Genomic DNA, 15,100 nt, shown 5'->3' with positions numbered 1-15,100 from the left:
AATATACTGGGGTTGCAGGTCGATTGGGTGTAATTGGGCGGCATGGGCTCATTGACCAAAAGGGCCTATTGCTGTACTGTATGTCTAAAAAAATAATAATTAAAAAAAATTGCTGAAAGGATTCTATGATTCCTTGCTCTCAAGGAACTACATCAGGGATAGAAGCTGATTATTGTTTTGAATTTTGATATCAGTACTGGAATATGGTTGCTTTTTTAAGTTCTGTATCACAATATTTAATGAAGTAAATAATACTCGAGTTTTCTTTAAACATTTTTTTAAATTTTAATTCAGGGTAAACAAGGGCCTCAAGGATTTAAAGGAACCAGGGGTGATCAGGGCCCCAAAGGGGAGAAGGTATGTAGAGCCTCAATGAGGAACCAAAGTACATAGATCAGGACTTATCTGATTTCTCATCTTTCAATGAACAACCATATTGCACAACAAGCTGACACTTCTGTGGAAGTTGATAGGTTTCTAGCCCTAAATGTTTCTGCATCATGTTATCATATAAAGTACAACTTTATTGCAGGGAAGTTGAATTGACATTTACTATCAATAACTAAAGATTTAATTGGATTTTTTTTCCACAAAGTGGCATTTGGTTCTGATTTTCAATAATATCATTCTCGTTCCATGTAATTGTTATTTCAAGAAGCTAAACTTAATTTTGTCTTCATGGCCTATCCATTTCGATATCATTTTCTGAGTTCAACAGATCACCAAATGAAAAGGAAATATCATGTACTCCATTTGCAGAGCTCTTTGCAAAGATTGAGACATGGTGATAACCTGGCCTAATGTTCGTAAGAAGTAATTAACAAAAGATGCATTTGTTCAATGGTTGCTTCAGTTAAAAGGTTCTTCATATAAACATCACCATGTACAGAAAACTGGATGTAAACTTACTCTGGATGCTAATTCACCATTGAGACAAAAACATGCTTTAATCCTAATTAAATGCAGTTGCATTCAGAGAGGCTGGTATCTAATCATGTAGAAGCATGGAGAATGTTTTACATGCACAAATAATCACAGTAAGGCTTCCAGCTGGAAAGATTTGCTGATTATAGTAAACTGGAGGCAAGATAGCCCAGCAGTTGTGCCTGTGCAGCTGTTGTTGTTCATTGTGTAGTGGTTGATCACTGTCTTCCTTTCTCTTCAGGGCGACCCAGGGATTGCTGGTTCACCAGGTCCTCCCGGCCAACCTGGTCCCCCCGGCACCCCCATCTCCCAGTTGAGACTCGTGAGTAATGTCCAGCACAGATCTAACAAACAGCTTGCACCAAACTGACCACTGTTATTTGCTTATGTCAGAGCTGGAAGGAGAGATTGGACAAACCTGGGTTGTTTTCTCTGGAGCATAGGAAACTGAGGGCAGACCTGATGGAGGTTTATAATATTGTGAAAGGCTTTGATAGAACAGTCAGTCAGAATCTTTTTCCCCTGGGCAAAAGCGTCACATGCTAGAGGACATTCATTTAAGGTGATGTTTCCAGTGGTGGGAGAGTCTTAGACCAGAGGGCACAGCTTCAGAATAAAAGGGCATGCCTTTAGATCAGAGATGAGGAGACATCAGGTGAATTATCAGCTGAACTTCCAGCATCCACTCTGGGACTCGGAGGGTGAGGGGATTTTTGAAAAGATGGTTGGTATGACAGGATTTTTCTACTGCAGGAAGAGAACAGTACCAAAGAATGATGTCAGCTAGTAGAAAAACACAATACTGGAGAAACTCAGCAGGTTAAACTGTGTACTTTATATAGCAAAGATAAAAACATGTAACCAACATTTTGGGTTTGAGCCCTTCATTGAGGTATGAAAAAGAATAGGAAGGTACCCGATCAAATTGGTGGCACAAGAGGGGAAGTGGAAATGGTTAGGGGCTGGTACAATGAAATCAGATGAGTTGAGTCCATATAGAAGGGTAAAGGTAAAGTTTCCATTTTTGTCATGTAATACTACATTTAAAATATAACATACATAAAATTCTTTAACTTTTGTCTACCTTAAGGCAGACAGAGATTTGCCACTTTTTTTCCAGCGACCCTCACAGAAACCTCCCCTCCAAGTACTGACCAGTCCTGAGCCTGCTTGGCTTCCAAGATCAGACAATCTCAGGCGCATTCAAACGATTAGGTGCTGTAGAAAGGACCAGAGACTGGGCTTTAAGCTAATGTCTGATGGTAAAATTCTGAAGGTTAATTATCATTGCTCTTGAGGCCAATCTGGAGCTGATGACCAGATATTGGATCATTATTGGACATATGATCAGCTGTGCACCTGTGTGTTTGTCTACTCCTGCAGGGCATGGCCAACCAGAACAAGTAATGAGGGAGGGAGAGAAGAAAGGTTTCACTGGGGCATAAAGAGAACAGTTGGTCACACTGACAAATCAGAAGCAGTGTCACACAGAGATTCCCCAGGAAGATCAGTTGTACATCAGCTGGAACAGCCTGTTCCAGAAAATAGGGCCAGGAGGAAGTGGGTTCTTAAATATGGTTGAAGGCGATCTTATCTGTGATGCAACAAGACCATGAAAATGGGTCAGAAAGTTCATCTGGAATGAGAGGTTCAGAGAAGTCAATGAAATCTGAGGCTTGAGTTGTGATTAAGATCAAATTATTTCAGGGTAAGGAATAGGAAGTTTGGGAAGAGGAAACCTCAGTTAGAAGGTGCATGTGAGGCAGAGTCCAGCAGAAATGGTAGGATTTATAGGAGAGACAAGAGCTGTGGAGACTGGTGAGGTGCTCTATGTCAGGGTGTCACAAGTTCCAGGAGTAGTAGACATTACAGATTTCAATCAGGCATGGAGTGTCATTAATTCTATTGGGGGAAGCACATCATGGAATGGTAGAATTTCCTGCTTGTGGTGACAGGTGCAAGGTGATCCTTGGGGAAACTCCTACACATACTTGTTTATATAGTCAGGATAACGTGAACTATTTTGTAACTGCGTAAGAATACACCCTCTCACTGTAGTAACTGTAGTGCACCACTGTGGGGCGTATGTATATGAATATATGAATGTGTGAACCATTTCCTGAGATGGTGGAAGACATCAGTAAGTAAAGTTATTTGAATCTTCCAGTGCAAGTTATTTAAGAGGTCTCCCAAGTAACACAGAGACATAACATAGTGGCAGCGGTATAAGAGAACAAGAATAAAGCCACACTGAAATATGAAAGGGAAGAAGAGAAAAAACATAACTAAAAAATGGCTGGAGCAGCAGCAGTTCACCCAGTGATGGACTGGGAGGCTGAAGACATTGGTGAATCATTTAATAAATTTCAGCAGAAGTGCAATTTAGCATCCAAAAGCTATTTTAAAAATGCAACAGCAGAGGAGATGGTCAGTTATATACTGCTCTGGACAGAGGAGCGAGACCTTGATTTATTTAATAGCTGGAAGTTTACAGAGGTGGAGAAAAATGATCCAGAGCAGATATTTGCAAGGTTTGCTTCTCACCTTGAACCCAGGTCTAATCATAGAATTAAATGCTATGGATAATGCATAATGCAAGAGACTGATGAAACTGTTAATAACTTCCTCACTAGACTAAAAATTATTGCTGCAAAATGCAGATTTAAGGATATAGAGGAAAGATTAGTTGATCTACTAATATGGGGAGTGCCCATCCAGAAGTGTAAAAGTCTCTTAGAGGGAAAGATAGCTTGAAGCTGGCTGAAGCTATAGATGCAGCCAGAGCCCTCGAAGCCATGAGGGCGCAAACAAAATTCCTATCTATTCAGACCCATCCACAGCTAAAGGGAAGGAAGGGTTGATGCTATAAAGAACACAATCAGAAAACTGCAAACCCCCAAGACCTGTAGGAAGTGAGGCAGACAACAACCCTTCAATGACTGAAACAAATGCCCCACATGTGGTTCTGAATGTCGAGCCTGTGGTAAAGCAAACCACTGGGCGAAGATGTGCAAATCTGGTATGAAGAAAACAGTAATACCTGTGAAGAAAAAAGACAAGGAGAAGATCCACCATATAAAAGGAAACAACAATGAGGATTCCAACACCCAGATACTGGACATAGAATCAATACACCTTCACGAAATGTCAGGTGAGATGAAAGAAGGAAGCGAGTTGCACACAAGAATCCAAATACAGAGGACAATCCAGAAAAAAGCCTACAATATTTAACCTAAAGGTGAAGCTGAATACTGGATCACAAAGCAAAATCCTTCCACTCAGACTCTACTGCCAGATGTTCCCAGAGAACATAATAAAAGGGTATCCAAAAGTCAGTGCATTGGAAACAGCAAATGTCACATTAACACCCTATGGTGGACCCATGATCTAGCAGCTAGGGAGAGCTAAGGTCAATGCTGCCATAAGGGAAAGAATGTCCTCTGTATGTTCTACGTGGTAGATGCAGACAGACCAGCAATTCTAGGTCAGGATAGCTGCTGGGAGCTGCAATTGATCTCTGTCAATTATTAGATCCAGATGAAGAAGGTATCCAAAAGGATCAACAGAAACACACAACAAAAAGAGGAAATGATTTCTACAGAAGTACCTGCCAGGCCATAGCACACAGTGGGAGCAGACTTGTTCACAAAGAATCAAGAATGGTATTTAATGTTAGCCTGTTACTACTCTAAGTTTCCATTTGTCAAAAGGGTGAAAGACTTGAGAGCATCAACTATCACCTCAGAAATGAGAGCACTCCTTGCTAAACAAGGAATACCTGAGCAAGTAATATGTGAAATGGAACACAGTTCACATCACGAGAATTCAGAAAGCTGGCTGCAGAGTATGAGTTTGTTATCACTACATCATTTCCCATACTGCACCAGAGGTCATGGGTTCATTGAAAGACGAGTGCAATCTGTGAAACGCACACTAGTTAAGGGTCGTGAAACAAAAGAAGACCCAGACCTAGCTCTTCTATCATTACGAGCAACACTTTCAGGGCTGACATGAAGTCCCCGGCAGAACTTCTAAATGGTAGGTGTGATAGTACAGATCTATCACCAATGTATATAGTGTATATAGTTACTGTATCTAGACTGTGCTTACAGCGATTGGCTGAGAGCTAAGCCACACCTACTGTCTGGGCCTTAAAGGGTTGTGTCCCTCACCAGGTCGGATCTTTTGCTAATAAAAGCCTTGGTTTGGATCAACAAGTCTTCGGTTCTTTCGACGAGCTCTACAAATTTATTAGCAAAAAGAATTTTTTTTAAAAAGGGATGGAGCGTCTGACTCGGCCAGAAAAACTTGACATCGACCCACAGTCAGCTACAGCCTTCAAAGCCTTTAAGTTCTGGTTGATGAACTTTGAAAACTTCCTGAGATTCATTGAGGTAGAGGAGGATAACCAGCATCTAACAGCATTGCTGTCTATGGTGTCCTTGAGAGTCTACGAGAACATCCAGGATGAGACCACTTACACCGCAGCCATGAACCAACTGTACGATCAACCAATGAACAGAGTTCATGCCCGGCTCGTGCTTGCATCGAGGAAGCAACAGCCCGGCAAGTCCAGCAGGGCATATTTACAAGTAGTAAAGGCGTTGGGAAAGGACTGTAACTGTGTGGACAAAACTGCTGCCGAGATCACAAACGATCTCGTCCGGGATGCCTTTGTGGCCGGGCTCCAATTGAACAAAATGAGGCTGCGCTTGCTCGAACAAGGGGTAGAAAAACTAGAGGACGTGGCCCGGATTGCAATCACAATGGAGGATGCAGCCTTAAAGTCAAACAAGCTCTCTAGGGACTGGACCCCATGTTCTGATGTGAGTAGAGTGCCCTTCTACCCTACCACCCCCCGATATACTGACGGCCTGTCAGCTGCTGCTACACTGCTCCCTGTGAACCCAAAGCACAGAAGGTCCCAGTGCCCAGCAAGAAAAGCCAGGTGCCAGAAGTGCCTTAAAAAGGGCCACTTTGCTGCAGTCTGTAGGTCTAAAATGGCCGCCAGCAAACACAGTGCCCCATTCAAACTCTTCTTCCCCAGAGCTCTCGTCCAATGAGAGCGAGGGCTCCCCTGCATGGCAACGCCTGATGTCACGGAGACGCCGAACCCGGAAGGGGCAGCCCACCCTCGCAACCATGATGTTGGCCCGCCTCTCGCCCCCGTGCAGAACACTCGATCCAGCCTCGGTCCCGACTGTAGAGCCCGCTATTGCCACGGCCACAGCCACCCCCGGGGATGACACTACCGCTGCTGCTGCCACCGCCACAGGCACCCCCGGAGAACGGGCTAACTGCTACCTTTCCGTATCTGGACAATGTCACCATCTGCGGCCGCGACACGCAGGACCATGACGCCAACCTAGACAAATTTCTTCAAACTGCCGGTCGGCTGAACCTGACCTACAATTTTGACAAGTGTGTCTTCTGGACCACACGACTCGCGATTCTAGGTTGCGTGGTGGAGAACGGGGTAGTGATGCCAGATCTTGATCACATGCGTCCCCTAATGGACTTACCCGCCCCCCACCCATACCCAGAAAGCGCTCAAACGCTGCTGGGCTTTTTCTCATATTACGCCCAATGGGTTCCACACTACGCCGACAAGGCGCGTCCTCTTATCATGACCACCTCCTTTCCCCTCTCGACCGAAGCCAGAGAGGCTTTCGATTGAATCAAATCTGACATCGCCACTGCAACGCTGCACGTGATCAATGAGTCTGTCCCATTTCAAGTCGAGAGCGATGCATCCGACTTCGCCCTGGCAGCCACCTTGAACCAGGCCGGTCGGCCTGTAGCCTTCTTCTCCAGAACCCTCCAGGGTCCAGAGAGTAGACACTCCTCGGTCGAGAAGGAGGCCCAGGCCATTGTTGAAGCGGTGTGTCGTTGGAGACATTATTTCACTGGGAGGCGCTTTACACTGTTGACTAGTCAACGTGTGGTCTCCTTCATGTTCAGCAACACCCAGTGAGGTAAGATAAAAAACGACAAAATAGCCAGATGGAGAATCGAACTCTCCACCTTTAACTATGGCATCCTGTACCGGCCTAGTAAGCTCAACAACCCTCCTGACGCGCTCTCCAGGGGGATGTGCGCAAGCGTACAGATGGACAGACTACAGAAACTCCATGAGGCACTCTGTCATCCAGGGGTCACCAGGTTTGCCCACTTTGTGAAGGTGCGCAACCTACCCTACACAGTCGAGGAGATTCGCTCCATGACCCGAGCCTGTTTGGTGTGCGCTGAATGCAAGCCCCACTTCTTCCGTTCGGATAACTCCCACGTTATCAAAGCCACCTGCCTCTTCAAGCGTCTTAGCGTGGACTTTAAGAGGCCCCTTCCGTCGACCAACCGTAATAACTACATCCTTACGGCCATCGACGAGTACTCCCGCTTCCCGTTCACTGTGCCCTTCCCAGACACCACCGCCACCTCAGTGATACAGGCCCTTCACAGTATCTTCGCCATTTTCGGGTACCCCAATTCCATCCGCAGTGATAGGGGGGTCCTCATTCATGAGCGCAGAGCTGCAACAGTACCTTCTGGAGTGTGGTATTGCTTCAAGCAGGACCACCAGCTATAACCCATGTGGTAACAGCCAGGTCGAGAGGGAGAATGCCACCATCTGGAGAGCGGTTACACTGGCTCTCCAGTCTAAAGGTGTCCCCACCTCTCACTGGCAGGAGTTTCTCACTAGTGCCTTACACTCCATCCGCTCCCTCCTATGTACCACAACAAATGCCACCCCCCACGAAAGGATGTTCCTTTTCCCGAGGAAATCCGGATCAGGAACCACTGTACCAGCATGGCTCACCGTCCCTGGCCCCATCCTTTTGCGACGCCACGTCCGGCACTCAAAGAATGACCCCTTGGTCGACCGAGTGACTCTACTCCACGCAAACCCACATTACGCCTACGTTGAGTTCCCAGACGGGCGGGAGGACACTGTTTCGGTGCGGGACCTAGCTCAGGATGTGGTAGGCCCAACAACCCCCCGAACTCAACCTTCCCCAACTCTTTATTCCCCAGGCCCCATGCCGTGACAGAATGACCAATAGCACCCCAACGACCCGGGCCACCCTGCCAACAACACAGCTGGGGAATTGAGCGAAGGAGCAGTCGCACCCGACGAGCCCGTTGGCGACACCACTCCAGCGACCCCAATCCTGGCACCACGGCGGTCACGCCGGATGGTCAGACCCCCTGACTGCTACAGTCCTTAACCTATCCCTTTCTTCCCTTCTCCCTCTTCAGCCCTTCCACCCCAGGGTCAGTTCTAGGTCTGTACTATCACAGTAGGAGATATAAAACAACTCTGCCTAGCAAAATACACCTTCCAGAATACCAGGAGGAAACCAGAAGAAGATGGCTGACACGCAAGAAGAAGGTCACTAGCATTGTAACAAACATGCACAAACATTGCTAGAACTCTTCAGAGGGCAGCATGTGCATATTCAAGAGCCGATGTTGAAAATATGGACCCCAGAAAAGGTAATCAGAGAAGCTGAGACACCAAGATCATTCATTGTTGAGACAGACTCTGGCAATTGGCTGAGGAAGAACAGAATTCACATCCAGCCAACACAAGATGTGATGAAGCAAAAGCTTTAATACCAGCAAAGCCTGCAACACCAATATCAAGTGAAGAAACCATAACCACTAATACAGAAACATCAACACAGCAGTTGTCAGGTGAAGCTACATCACCTACACGTGTACCAGCAAAACAGAGCCCAAGAGTCCCAGCCAAATCCACATGATGGCGAAGGAACATACTTCCGCCAGTGCGATATCGATAAGAACTATTTAAAAATAGTTGTGTGTATAAAATAGTTTACAAGTTCAGTTACTTAAGTTTCACTGGAAAGAAAGTGATTTTTCTTGAGAAGGAGGGATGTTATATAGTCAGGATAAAATGAACTATTTTGTAACTGCGCAAGGATACACCCTTCTCACTGTAGCAACTATATTGCACCACTGTGGGGCATATATACAAGTGTGTGTGGGTGTGTGAACACTGTCCTGAGATGGTGGAAGGCATCAGTAAGTACTGTTATTTGAACCTTGCATCTCTAAGTTATTTAAGAAGCCACAAAGATGTAACAATACTGGCATATCGTACTCCAAAGATTAAATTAAGATAGCAAGAGAAACATTGTTCCTGTCCTGATGTGCTCTTCTTTTCACTTTTATTTCCATGAAGAATTTCATTGATAGCGAAGGCTCTGGACTGGATGATGGATACATTGACAGTGAGAAAATCCGGGTAAGTGCTGTGTGGATATGGAGGGTAAAGGTCCACTTTCAGCAGCCTTGCTTGAGAATTGGATTCCATCACTCACCTCTCTTTGCCCCGTGCTGGTTCCCAGTCTCTCCTCCTACCCTCTTGTACTCTTACTGAATCAGTGGGTTGAGGTAGCAGATGCTGGATGGAAGGTTTTATGAACACCCACAGAAGATACATGGGAAATGGGAGCTTTGAGGGAGATCTGCAGGGACATCTGGAATCACCACTGTGAATTTTTGGATGCTAAGATTGTGCACGAGGCTGCAGAGGATAACCCTGGAGATGGAAGAGTAATGTTGTGAGCCAGTTGTGACAAATATTTGGAGCCAAAGTGTGGCATTAATTGTGTTTTCTGGCATTTCACAGTAATTAACAGCTGTAGAGCCTGTTGTTTGGTGATCGAAGTGAGTGGGAGTTAATGGAAGATAGTATAATGACTTCGGAACCATTTAAACAGCTGTATGCCAAGTACACACTGACGGCTCCATCTGCAAACCCTATTCAGGCGGCTTTTGCTTTCACAATCTTGCACTAAAGTATAAATGTTCTCAGTTCATAAAACTAATAGTAAAGGTCATGTGTTTCCAAAATGCCTTCCCAACATCAGGAGAATAGAGGCAGAAGCCCAATCATTAGTGTCCTGTTAACTTACTGACTTACATGGTCTTTCAGAAATAAACCTTATTTGTGAATTGAAGAACCATCGTTTTACATTCCCATGTTGAATTGCTGAAGTGTCAAACACAGTGAAGAGGATAAAATTTTAAACATCAGAAAGAAAGTAAAAAGGCCATGGGTTTAATAAAAGCTATTTATGTTTTTAATTTAGAGATACAGCATGGTAACAGGCCCTTCTGTCCCACAAACCCATGCTGCCCAAATACACCAATTAACGTACAATCTTTGGATGGTGGGAGGAAACCACCACAAACATGTACAGGGAACACGTACAAACTCCTTACAGACAGCGCTGGATTTTAGCTCGGGTCGCTATTGTGGTAATAGAGTTGCACTAACCATATGCTAACCGTGCTGCCACAGTAAACAATCTCTTTAATTCAAAAATGAACGCACCACAACTGCATTACTTCTTGTAGCTCTTTCTTATTTTAGAGTAAAAAAACTACAATACAGAAATCACTTGCTTTGAGAACATTTTTTTTATTTTGCACGAGAAACCAAAATCTCCAGAGAAAGAATGAAGACAGATTCCCCTTGGCTTTGCTAGGAAATTCTGCATTGAGTCAGAGTGCCAAAGTTCTTGCAAAAGTCCTGCCAAAGCTTGCAATATGTGTCACAGATGTGTGACAGATTATGTTAGGTTTGTATTGTAAATAGATATGCATTTGGGAGATAAATTGGGGCAGGTTTTTTTAGTGTAGGTCACATACAAACACTTTAAAACAAATCTTATTTAAAATATTGGCTAGACAGACTGGCGCCAAGAGCCTTTGCAAAAGCTTTGGAGAGTGCCCAAGTGACTTCACTAATGGGCTGTTGTTTACAGAAAGGCAACAGAAGAAAGAACTCACCAGAGCCTCAGGCTATCTGGAGGGCAACTTGCTGTTCGAAGAGGGTCATGTGGTTTTTCAACCAGAGGGAGAGGGGTGGTTCTGCAGTTTTACAGTCAGCAACAGTAGCTGGGACTGGAACAGGACAAGCTGGCAAGCTTGTGGAAAACCCCATTTAGAAGAAGGGTTGTGAGTGCTTAGCCCTTGTGATTCATGCAAGAGGAGAGGACTGGCTGCCTAATGTTTCACTTGAAATAAGGGAAACAAAAAGGAACTCTGTGGTGACCTGAAAGAAAGAGGTTATCATCTGGAGAACCCTGAGGGGGCAAGTTTCTTCTGCAAGTCACTAAAGTGGTTGATTAAAAAAGGAATCAGTTGTGGGTGTCCAGCGAACAGCAAATCTTTCTCTGAAAACCGACAAGAACCTTCCTGAGCAGTAACCATTTATCTTTCTAGCACCAGAGCCTACTGAACTTCATAAATGTTAAATTCTGTGCACAGTATAAAATTGCCTGCAACCAGTAAACTTGAAGGAATGAGAAGTGAGAATGGACTCCAAATCAAAGAACTTTTCTGAACTTACAGACACATTAGGTACACATGCACTTAGAATTAGAAGGGGGTTGTTAGGTTAAATTAATAGTAATAAGTTAAAGTTTGATCCTGTTTTCATGTTGAAAGATAATTAAAAGCAACTTTTGTTTAAGTAACTATTTGTCTTGCTGAATATCTATTGCTGCTGGTTTTGGGGTCCTCTGGGCTCATAACAGATGTAAAGTGGTGAATTCAATCATGATACTGTAAAATATGTATTTGTTTCTATCAATTATTTTATAAAATGCAGAAGTTCTGGATTTTTTAATCTCTTTTTCTTTCCAGAAGTTTATAATAATTTCCACCTATTTTATTCACTGCAACTCTCTTTGAGATACATTGCCATACAGCCGCAATGCCATAATCCAATGGGGCATTTGGAAAACCATGGGAGCACTGGACATCTCTATAGCTGCCATGTATAACATTATCCCTGCACTGGTGAAGGTGCCACTGGTAGGATCAGCATTTGTTGCCCTACCCTTGTCACCCTGGAACTGCCAGTGGGCCTTCTTGAATCATGAATGCTGAGTGGTGTGCAGAGTGGAGTTACAAAATGTTCATATTGATATGTAACTTGCATTACTTGTAGGCCAAACCATGGAAGGGCAATGGGTCATCTAACAAGCTGGTATTTTCATTTACAATATCAGCATTCTATTTCCAAACATCTATTTAAATCTTTAATCAGACTGTCAGAGCTTGTCCTGAGGGGATAAGGGGGGGTATAGGAGTAGCTACATTGTTCTCACATGAAGCTGAAATGTCCGACCTTTGTGCGATTGTGGGAGAACTGGAGTTGACCTCTTCTGCTGGGTTTATGTGTGAATGTTGCACTTTATTAGTGTGATGACCATTGCAGTTCTCCACTACAACCCTAACTGCCTATGCCTCTGTTTGCAGTGCATCCCAGGGCCACCAGGCCTTCCAGGTTTGCCAGGGCCACCGGGCATCCCAGCTCCATCCATAGCAATGAACTCCAGCCTCATCGGTGCCCCTGGACCACGCGGTCCTCCTGGTTACCCTGGACAAGATGGGGGGTCGGGAGAGCCAGTAAGTAGATGCCACCTTATCCTTCTCTTACTTGTAATTTGCCTTTCTTCATACTGCTTTAATTTCCATCCTATTGATTACTCTGACTTTAACATATTGCAGGTGTTTGATGAGACAAGTAGCGGTTCTGGTGAGGTACTCATCTGGCTCGTTCAGGTCCATTCAATTCTTAGATGTTCCTGTAGAAACCAGCCAGAGAGGCAGTTATTATTTAATTCTAAAAATAAAGACGAGCCTCTTGGATTTGCTATGTTTCTATCTCCAAATGCTTACCTGCAGTCTTTTGTTATTTACTGTGGCCGGGCACACATCCTGCTTTAACCTGGGACAATGCTACGCTAAACAATGCAGCCACAGCGGCATGTAAGAGCCTACACTCCTTTGCACTGAGAAGCCGTACATTGTGCTCTTCTCAGCAGTGTATTTACATTCACCTTAGAGATTGCTAAATGTAAGCCTTGATCTACTTTCCAACCAAGCCTGTGGGTAAGGGAAAAGGAGAGGTTTTCTGCTGGCATTTTTCAACAAATAAGTAGTATAGAGGTTTCTCTTTGGAAGAGAAAGTAGTTTTCTTTGGCCTTCACCCCCAACCCCCAGTTAATATTTTCTTTTTTTACCCTGCATCCAACCTGGTCACATTAACACCGTCAGCGTGCGTCAGCAGTTTCTTCTACCAATGTCCACTTTTCCTCCTTAGAGTTTTGTTGGGAATCACTAATAACCTCAAATCCCTCTATCAACTTTACTACTTCTTAAGGTCTTTTACATTTCTGGTCATTACTGAGTCACTGGAGGAACATTTAGGGCACTCACCAACATCCTTCCTTTAATACTACCTTTCTTCATCCATTTCTGGATTATTGTACCACCTGCCTTGCAGGTAGAGCAATGAACATCTCATTTCTCCCCACTTGTTGACATTTTCCTGTCCTTAGCAGCCAGATTTTTGATAGAATTATGAGACGAATGGATCGGGTAAACAGTCAAGATATAATTCCCAAGATAAAAATGTCAAATATTAGAGTTCATGCATTTAAGGTAAGAGAGGGGAAGTTCAACCAAGATGTTTGGGGCATTTTTTTTCACAAAGTGGTGGGTACCTGGAACAGGTGCTCCAGGTAGTGATGGAAGCAGACATAATGGTAGTATGCAGAGACTTACAGATAGAAACACAAATATGAAGTGAATGGAGAGATGTTGGTCATTTGAAGGCACAAGAGATTTAGTTTAATGTGGCAGATATTGTGGGGAATGGGGGGGGGGGGGAGGAGAACCTCTCATAATTTTCAAAGTAACCTACATGCAAAACAAATGTAAAGAAAGATAATAATGATGAGAGTTTGTGCGAGGGTTCCAAACATTGTGATGCACTACCAATAACTCTAAAGACCAGAAGTTACCTGACATAGGCTTTTATTACCATAAACAGAAGGCACGTATCATGTTGCTGACCTGAGACCCGAGCTTGTTCTGGAGGAGGGGTTGTGATGTTATTGCCTTTATAAGGGGAATCGAGGAGCCACAGGTACAATCAGCAAGGGGCAGGCCAGCCATGCACATACAAACAATATTAGCAGTGGTTCACCACACATTGTGAAAGTTTTAAATAGTTTTGAACACTTTGACAAGATTTGAAGTTTTGAGGACTGGGATCAGAGAGGCATTACACCATCCAATGGTACAGGCAGAGGTCATCAGGACAGGAAAGAAGCAGCTTAGGATCCTACCCTACACTTGGCCCCTGCTGGACCAGATGTAGTCTTCAGATGTTTCTTGTGTGAGCTCTGAGTCTTGGGTGACCCACACCCGTGAAGGCAGTGCAAGTTGTCATTCTCAGGAGGTTATATCAGGCTCTTCACACTCATGTGCTTTGTGCAGTAAATTAGATGAAAAGGGCAGCTCCCTTGGAATAGAGGGTCTTTCACTACCAGAGGACACGCTGACCATGTACTCCATGGTTGAGGGTATCCAGGTAGCAGTCGGAACTTCTTGAAGAGCATGATGTCCCTGCATGCAGTTCCCTGAACATGTGAGACAGGTTCACAAGAAAGTCTGTGAATATTTCCATAGAGGGACAAAAGAAAATATTTTACACCAAATAAAAGAGCAATATCAAAGAGCAGGCCAGTGGGAAGCATAAAGTGAACAGAGCTCAAACAGGGTGGGAATTTCTCCCAGATTCCCTTATCTTCCTGAAAACAGAGACTCTGGATAGAGGGTTTGTGTGTTCCAGCAAAATTGAAAGTTTTATATTACTTCATTATTCCTAAGGCAAAGAGCAAGTTTAAACATATATAATCTGCATCCCATCGAAAATGTCCCAGTCCTAAACCCAGTATGAGAATTGTACCTCCATAGCACTAATGGGTTATTAGTCAGCTTTATTAGAAATTCCTAATGGGTGTGGATGATGGTACTATCCACTGGTGTAAATGAATCCTTGTTGCTCTTTGAGTAAACACATGTTTATAGTTAGGCCTGGTGTGGGAAGTAGATTTAAATTGGACCATTCGGAGCTTTTCTCCCTGCATACCCTCCCCAATCTACTAAGAAAAACAGTTTGATCCTTTCAAGATTAGATTTTTTTAAAGTCTTGGAGTGACACGTGCTATTTCTGCCATAAGAAAACTGCCTTGGCTCTGTGCACAATCACCTTGTGTACAATCATTAATAGGAAGGAAGATTGACTTGAATAATCAATAGATTATGCAAGTGTTTGGCGTAATCT

General features: G+C 44.0%; 1 protein-coding gene across 6 annotated transcripts in view; it reads left to right on the top strand.

Annotated features, from left to right (window-relative positions):
• Positions 1 to 15,100, top strand: part of LOC138755174 (collagen alpha-1(XV) chain-like) — a 263,158-nt gene that overhangs the window by 162,064 nt on the left and 85,994 nt on the right. For 5 of the 6 annotated variants that reach the window (XM_069920628.1, XM_069920631.1, XM_069920627.1 and 2 more), the window contains 5 exons: positions 295 to 357; positions 1,166 to 1,246; positions 9,131 to 9,193; positions 12,223 to 12,372; positions 12,475 to 12,507. In XM_069920628.1, coding sequence (XP_069776729.1) covers positions 295 to 357; positions 1,166 to 1,246; positions 9,131 to 9,193; positions 12,223 to 12,372; positions 12,475 to 12,507 — 390 coding nt within the window. The remainder of the gene's footprint in view (positions 1 to 294; positions 358 to 1,165; positions 1,247 to 9,130; positions 9,194 to 12,222; positions 12,373 to 12,474; positions 12,508 to 15,100) is intronic. The other variant, XM_069920629.1, reaches the window with a different exon arrangement.

The sequence above is a fragment of the Narcine bancroftii genome, chromosome 2 (assembly GCF_036971445.1).
Source record: "Narcine bancroftii isolate sNarBan1 chromosome 2, sNarBan1.hap1, whole genome shotgun sequence".
Classification (NCBI taxonomy): Eukaryota; Metazoa; Chordata; class Chondrichthyes; order Torpediniformes; family Narcinidae; genus Narcine; species Narcine bancroftii.
The sequence above is the reverse complement of the archived record's forward strand: the minus strand, read 5'-3'. Positions and strand labels throughout refer to the sequence as shown.